We start from the raw sequence: 7,783 nt of genomic DNA, 5'->3' as shown, positions 1-7,783 counted from the left end.
CGGAGCCGGTGTGCCAGCCGGAGCTGCCGCGCCGCCTGCCACCTCCACACAACTGACTCAAGCTGCAGTTCGGGAGCGGAGCCCTAAGAGGGAGACTACAAGCTCCGTTAACCACCTCGCTGCCGGCGCCGGAGCAGAGCCCGGCCACGGGCACCGGGGCTGAGCCGGACCCCCGGCCCCAGGGGTGCAGGGCCGTCCGTGCCCGCCGGGTCCCGGGGGCCCCGTCCCCTCGCGCCCACGGCCGACGGTGCGGCGTGGCACGGCTGGCCCTGTCTCGGGGATGGAGCACCCCGAAGCCGCMGTGCGGCCCCCCTTGTGCCTGCATCTTCCCAGAGCACCCTGTCCCCAGCACGCCTGCACCCAGCCGTGGGCCCTGGGCCCCGAGAGCCCCCGGCCCGGCGCTGCCCCTGCACCCGCGCCCCTCGCAGGCACACGTCACTCCAGCGCTGCGGCGCTGTCAGATCAGCTTTTTGAAGGATGATGCAATTAGCCCATATTTGGAGGCATTAAAATGCAGATAGGGCTAATGAGCGTGGAGGGCACTGCGGGGACCCGGGCTTTGGGAGCTAATCCACCAGCCTGTGTGGCAGAAATAGGCCACCCTCGCTCCCCGCGCCAGCCCCGCAGCAGGCAGCACGGGCCGGTGCGCTCAGCGGCTCCTCACCGGCCCCACGGCACGGCCCAGCTGGGACGGGGCAGCTGGGCCCGTGCAGGGAACCAGGATTCGCCCTCCTGTTGGAGCAACCTCAGGCTCACGCAGCAGCGCCGGGGCCRGGGGCTGCAGCCCGCAGCGCTGCCCCTGCTCCAGAGCCCTTCGCGGCGTGCAGTTCCCCACTTCCCAGCACAGGACTGCTAATGAATACAAATTACTCAATTTTCCTGGCATGGGTGATTGCAACCCAGCGAAGCTGCAACCCAGCCCCAGATCTGATTAGCCAGCAAAGGGGCCGTGCGAGCGCTCCCCCGGGRCGCCGCGCCACGGGCATCGCCCCGCGACCGTCCATCCTGCTCAGCCCCGCGTCRGACTCCGGCCCTGGGGCGTGCAGGGACACGGCCTCAGGGCAGCACCGGGGCTGGCCAGAGCTCCCTGCCCACTTCTCCAGCACCCCCAGCGAAGGGCTGTGCTCTGGGACCACCGGCTTAAGGGTTTGTCTGACGCGCTCCAGGGGCTGAGCAGGAGCAGGGAGAGCCCAGGGCAGCCGCTTCCCGCCCGCCGGTGCCCAGGGCGGCACAGTCCAGGATCAGGACTCTGCTCCACCCAGTGGCAAGCGGGAGCAAGCACAGCCCGCGCCCGAGGGATCGCGCCGTGCTTTCCCCTGCGCCCCTCGGGAACCTGGAAGCGGGGAACCCGCCGCCAAGGGCCGCGCCGCGCGCGGGCATCGCGCACAGGCGGCCCAAAGCGCAGCAGCCGGCACCCTGCTCTCCCGCGGTAGCCGGTACCGCATCGCCTGAGTGCGGTGAGCCATCTGCCGACAACGCTTGAGGCTGACCGGGGAGAGCAGGTCACGGCTCCAGCCGAGGCCCCCGCTCACCTCGGCCCCGGCTGGGCGGTGAGAGTCACTGCAAAACCCCGCGGCTCCCTAGCCGGGGCACGCGGGGCTGCCGAAGCACGCCGAGCGCCCAAGGACGACGCGGCCCGCCGACATCCCACCTTTCACGGCAGAGCTAGCTGCTCCGTCTCACGAGGAGCCACGTGCAGAAACACTCGCTCACCCGGCAGCGAGGTGAGAAGCGGGTGAAACGAAGCCAGCTCGTTACTGAGGCCGCAGCTCCGGAAAGCCTCGCGCCTCTCCTTTCTAGCTCTACCGGGCTGGTTAAATGCCGCACTTAAAGCGAGCGCCGTGCCTTGAACACAACGCTGGCCGAGGTGTCTGTCACCACGTACATCCCCTTGAATGCCAGAGCCAAGCAAGTAACAGATCCCATTTCCTCAGAAACCACCTAGTCCAGTCACACATCCCACCAACCCCCCAGCTTCTGGGAAAAGGCAAGCACGCAGCACGGAAGTTTCCAGGAACACAAGGGGCTTCCCAGAGAGGAAGGCCTGGGTACAACCGTCTGGATACAGTGCCACAGCTCAGCTGAGCTGCCCTTTGCAGGGGGGGAAGCCCGTGCCCTACCTCAGCAGACAAAGCAAACAAGCCTCCCTGAAGGGAGCCGCACAAGGCCACGGGGAAGGTGTCTGTTTATTCACTTGCTGCTTTCACAGAAACTTCCGAGTCCGTAATCACAGCAAGYGAAACTTCTCGTCTCTAAACAGCAGCTCCCCCAGACTGCGTCCGTCTACGCGTAGCTGCCCACAACCTGCACCAACAAACCACCTGTGAGCTCCTGCGCAGCGTGGACACGCTGCAGCACAGCACACAGGGAACCAGAGCGCCAAATTCTCTGTCCCTTCTACATTTGCCCTGAGACGACACCACACACTGTTACGTTTCTAGGTTTTTTTATTGACAGTTCTAGGGAGAACAGTTCATTTCTTCTTCTCCACATCCTGCTCTGCAGCTTCTTTGGCACGTTTAGCACGAATTCCAAAGAGTCGGGCGTTTGCCCGGGCCATACGCAAGCTGGCAAAKGCCTTGAAGTTCTTCTCTTCTTCTGAGATAACGCGGGCCTTCTCCCTTTTGAAAACCTAGTGGGAGCAAGAGCCAGACAGTCAGACTATGTATCAGAAGCTCCCAGAGAAGACAGTATTTATAAGGCTTAACACAATTATTATCACTAAATGGTTTTACACTGGCTCCAGGATGCCATTAAGAATACAGAATTTATGCAATCTACAGGCCCTGCCCTTATCATCACTCCGCCAGACACCTCCTTTCAACCAGTTCCTAATTTTCCAGTGCACATCAGCACAAGAGCAGAACGCAAAGCGAAATCTTATTCAGGTTTGTGCACCACAATCAACACCACTGTTCAGAAGCAGCAGCAAGGGTTTTGAGATAGAAACAACAATCTTGCCCTGCCCAGGCTGTCACGCTGCAGGCTGTCAGCGTGCACCCCTCCGCCACTGCAAATGGCAACACAGAAGTGTTCCAGTTTCAGCAGTGGCACAAGCTCCTTTGCAAAGATCTAGRTGGACAAATTTCCCTTCTGCCTGGAGGACACAACACTGAGCACACACGTGCGCTGTAGATGCTCAGTCAGCACGAGTTTTAACCTGAGGGGTTAACAGCGGTCTGGCAATTTTGGTGGATTTTGGTGCAAGTTTCACTTTGGCCTTCTCTGGACTGTCTACACAGCTACGCTTCTCCCACAGTTATTTCAGGGTAAAATTAGAATATACAATTATTCCCAGCCAACAGATCATCTCAAATACCCTAACRTAGCTTCTGGGTATAGAGGAAAGCTCTGGTCACCACAGGTCACAACTTCAGGACACTCTGAGCAGGTAAGAATTTTAGTGAAGCTCCAAATAGTTTTTTGCAGTCTAGTTTCTCGAAGTTGCATAGCAAACAGATCAAATTATACTCTTGGCAAACATAATGACAAATCTGACCTGTTCTTGGAGTATTTTGATCTAGGATTGGAACTGTCTGAAGACAGCATCCCTTAAGTGTAGAGTAATGAGAAGAGAGTCTCCTCCACCAAGTTTGAGTCTCAACTACATCCCACAAAACACACAATTTGAAGCCACACTTACGTTCCTGATTGGCATAACTGGTCCGGACAGCTGAGTTGCCATCTTGAGTTCCTCAGCCTGCATATCGAGAGAGAAAAAAAACATTATTATCAGAAGTTTCAAAAAAAGCATCTGTTAGAGTAGTACTTAAAACTTTTCAGTCTAGTACCTAGATTAAAGGCTGCCTTGTACAGAGGTACCTAGCTTAAAGGCATTGCTAACTATCAGAGATTTAAAACACTGACTGGTAAAAAATGTAGCATTTCACAAGTGCAGCTGTAAGAGAGTATCTGATACAGACATTTTTGTCTGGCTAGCAGTCAGCGTGGATCCAGCCAGTTTTGCCAGCTGGAAAAGTGTTGAAAATTATTATGTCATTTTTAGTTTGACTACTTTATGTATTCCACAACAATTCCACCTAAGGCTAATTTCAGTTTCTTATATGAATATGGAATTGCACAAAAATGAAAAAAATCAACTACTTAATTTTAAGTTTAAACTACAAAGTTCAAATAAAAAAATGAAAGGGAAAAATCTGACTCTACTAGTATTGAAATTGGACTGAAGCATGCAAGYTGAAAATCATGCTGAATATAAGTTACAAGTTGCACTGCTAGCCAACGTAAAACTGGAACAGAGTGAGTTTGGAAAGTTTTATATGCTTTTCAGCAGTTTGGAAACATCTATTTTATATTCAAGTGCACCCAGATGCACATACCAACYTTCTCAGGAAGTTCAGACTACAGATTGTCCTGAATAAAGGAGATCACTGTCATCAAAAATAGTTTTGACTTCAGAATTCTCATGTCCATACTTCTGCCAGTCCCACAGGTCAGATGAAAAGGAGCACCCCTCTCTACTTAAAAACCATTACACTGACATGTTCAGCGAAACTACTATGTTCAATCAGGGAACAGAAGATGCCAAAACTCCTTCCTTGCTCTGTTCTGGAAAGTAATCCAAGATGTCTCTGTGGACTGTGCTACAGTTAAGCTCAGGACTGACAGACTCTCCTGAAGACTGAAGGTCAACCTCAACACACTACCTCTCGTTTCAGTATTYGTACATCCCATAGGAATGGGAACCCCATAGGATTTTTCAGACAGCAAGAACAGACAAGGAAAGCCAACTCTGGATCTTGYTGAGATTTCAGCGAGAAACATTTTGTAAATCAACAGCAACGATCTTCACAGAACGAACTTATTCACTCCATTTCACTAAGTTACGCAATTGGAAAAAAGTTTGCACCTGTCTTCTGTACCTTTTCTGTGCAATACTTACCACAACAGAACAGGCATTCCAGACGGACTTCTCAGCTACTCTGACAACTTTTGCTTCATGAATTAAAATTCARCTGGTTAGGCAAAGATCAAAGCATCCCAGGGACATGCCACTCCAAGCATCGCTATGCTCCGTGTAGTCCAAAGCAGCTCATAACACAGCAGACTGCTGTAGAAACCTGTTCTCCTGACGCCCTGTCCTGTACTGCACTCAGACTTCCTACGCATACGTGCATGAGCAACGAGGCTGCCCTCCTGGAAAAAGGCTCCTCCCATCTTTTTAAAAACTTTATGCTCTGAAAAGCATCTGAGAACACTTTTTGACTGCATACCAAAGCATTAAGAGGACAAGCTAACAAACAAACCTCTGCAAAAATTATCTGAAACCAATTCCATGAAGTATTTTCAACAATCAAAAACTTACAGAACTGTCTCCTTTCTTAGGTGCAGAAGGCTTCCGTGGGAAGAGGATAAGCTTGGAGCGGTACTCCTTCAGTCGCTGCACGTTGGCTTGCAGGGACTCTGTAGACTTGTTGCGTCGCCTGGGATCCACTGAGATTCCAATAGTCCGGGCAAACTTTTTGTTAATGCCAGCCAGCTAAAAAAAAAATTACGCAGTGTCAATATTCAAGAATGYCTAATGCCACTGTGCTCCTGAAAGGAGCCACTTTGGTCATCAGCCAGAGAAGGCTTCAAAGGCAGTCATCACAGACTGCAGAGATTCCAGGGGAAGCGTCACCATCCGACCCTGCGGCCCACCAGCAGCACCGTGGTCTGGCAAAAGACACTGAACTATGTCACAGGTAAGATATACACAACAAAGCGTCCTTCAGCAGTCGAAGTATCTCATGGATCTTATACTACGTAGTTTTTGCAGCTGAATTCTCCCAAGACAGGAAAGTGCAACCCCAGAGCTGATTACGAGTGGGACGTTTACGCTCTGATATATACTAGCCAAAAATTTATCAAGTTGAGATGTAAATGACTGGATAACTGAAGGGGATCAAAAGTCCCCTTTACAGACAGTCCATTTTAAAAAGTAATCTTAAAAAAAAATCTTTTTGTTTAAAAGATAGAAATTATTTATGCACCATTTTGGTTTTCATTAGTTTTCAAACAGTAGTGGAACACAAAGTAACAAAGTATTTAGCATTGAGAAGAACGAATTTACTGCTTCAATGCACTAATGCCACTGTTACGAATGTTTTAATTAGATACCAAACACACAAGAGGAGACAGTGGATACCTGCTGCCAGCAAATATTAACATTTATTCCTACCCACTGTGTGGGAATATGTGGTGGATTCTGCAGGCCACCATGATCCAACATTTAGTAGCTCAGCAGCTAAGAAACSTCTATGAGAAGACCTTAGAGGAGTCCTTCCTGAAGCAAAGTGAAGGCACTGAAAGCTTCCCACAGTTTTTAAGTACTGCTAAGCCAACTCATAGCTACGGCATGAAAAACTCAGTAGGATAGCTATGTGTCTTAACATAACATCCTTGACTTCCATCAGAAATGAGCTGATCACGGTCTACTTGTTCTTCAGCACACATAGGGTCACACACATACAAATCTCACAACATTTAGTCTATGTTTCACAAGGAAACAAAAACGTTTAACAAAAACCTATTAGTGATTTTTTTTTAGAAAGGAAGTTTGAGTCTTAATTAACGATCTGCCAAAATCCAATTTTAACAGAATCGTTAAACTGACACTCTGACCATACAGAMTGATATTTACTTTTCAAAGCAGCCTTTCATTTTGATACACACTATTCCTTCTCCATSCTACAGTTACAAAGAAAAGGGTATACAAAAACACTAGTTTTACCCTTTGTAGGCAACAAACCCCTAGGTAAATTATGTTTCAGCCAGCTTGAGCATATCCTGACACCAGCTACTTACACGTTGCCTACACACAGAACAAGAGGAAAGGACAAGTGAGCTCCAGCTCTGCTCCCTGAGGGAAACAGAACTCAACCAAGTCACAATTTCTGTTTACAACTCTGTAAATAAATCAGCTTTGAGACATCAGAACACACCACCCAAATGCACACACTGGCTTCAGGATTAATCCTCTGTACTTACTTTAAGCTCTTCTAGGCTGAAGCCTCTACCAGCACGAACTTTTGTGTGGTACCTAATAGTAGGGCACCTCACRATAGGCCGGATGGGTCCCGCTACAGGACGTGGAGCGATGCGGCGAGCCTTTGCYTGACGGGCCTTCCTCCTGGAAGGGGACAGCAATCATAGGAAAGTGTTTCTGCCAGATCTGCCACATACAGAAAACAGCCGAGCTCCCTCCAGAGCGGCACCTGCTCCTCAGAGATCCCTGAGGAGCAAACTCAGCGCTGGCCTAACAGCTGAGACAAACTGATTTCTGCTTCTATGCAGCTACAGCCATCAGATGTACAAGGGTTCAAGGGAATCATCAACGTGTGGTACAGCGATTCCGGAGACGTCTCATCACTTGACTGCAGCTGTCGCTACGCGCACTAAGGCCAAACTCCGGCCGGGCACAGCGCAGCCGGCAAGCACCCCCGCCCTTCCCTAAAGGGAGCTGGGAACAGCCTGCGCTAAACCGGCGGCTCTTCGGGACGCGGAACGGCCGCGCACACGACGAGGGGCCGATCCCCGCGGCGGGGCGGCGGCCGCGGGGCGCTCACTCACCTGCGGATCTTCCGGGCGGGCTGGTTGAACCAGGTGGCCACTCGCCGCTGCCAGTCCTTGTGGAAGTGCGGCTTCAGGATCATGCCATTGCGGCTCGGCGCCATGGCTGCTCAGGCCTGCGGACACGGGCACGGCCGTGAGGGCCGCGGCGGCCCCTGCGCCCCATCCCGCGGCCTCCGAGCCCGCCACCCCCGCACCAGCCCCACCGGGG

The 7,783-nt window shown here is 51.7% G+C and overlaps 1 protein-coding gene and 1 non-coding gene across 2 annotated transcripts; both read right to left on the bottom strand.

Annotated features, from left to right (window-relative positions):
* Window positions 1-2,429: 2,429 nt before the first annotated feature.
* On the bottom strand, window positions 2,430-7,733 carry RPL13 (ribosomal protein L13). The gene is made up of 5 exons (XM_085317348.1): window positions 7,573-7,733; window positions 6,991-7,132; window positions 5,327-5,500; window positions 3,644-3,700; window positions 2,430-2,632 (listed from the first exon to the last, which is right to left on the bottom strand). Exons 1-5 carry the CDS (start codon window positions 7,674-7,676, stop codon window positions 2,474-2,476), a joined length of 636 nt encoding a protein of 211 aa, XP_085173474.1. The 5' UTR covers window positions 7,677-7,733; the 3' UTR covers window positions 2,430-2,473.
* On the bottom strand, window positions 7,291-7,370 carry LOC146588793 (small nucleolar RNA MBII-202). The gene has a single exon (XR_014897351.1). It is a non-coding gene; the product is annotated as a small nucleolar RNA MBII-202 (small nucleolar RNA).
* Window positions 7,734-7,783: the final 50 nt, after the last annotated feature.

This window comes from Rhea americana, unplaced genomic scaffold, assembly GCF_003343005.1.
Source record: "Rhea americana isolate MKP2758 unplaced genomic scaffold, rheAme1 scaffold_499, whole genome shotgun sequence".
NCBI lineage: Eukaryota > Metazoa > Chordata > Aves > Rheiformes > Rheidae > Rhea > Rhea americana.
The sequence above is the reverse complement of the archived record's forward strand: the minus strand, read 5'-3'. Positions and strand labels throughout refer to the sequence as shown.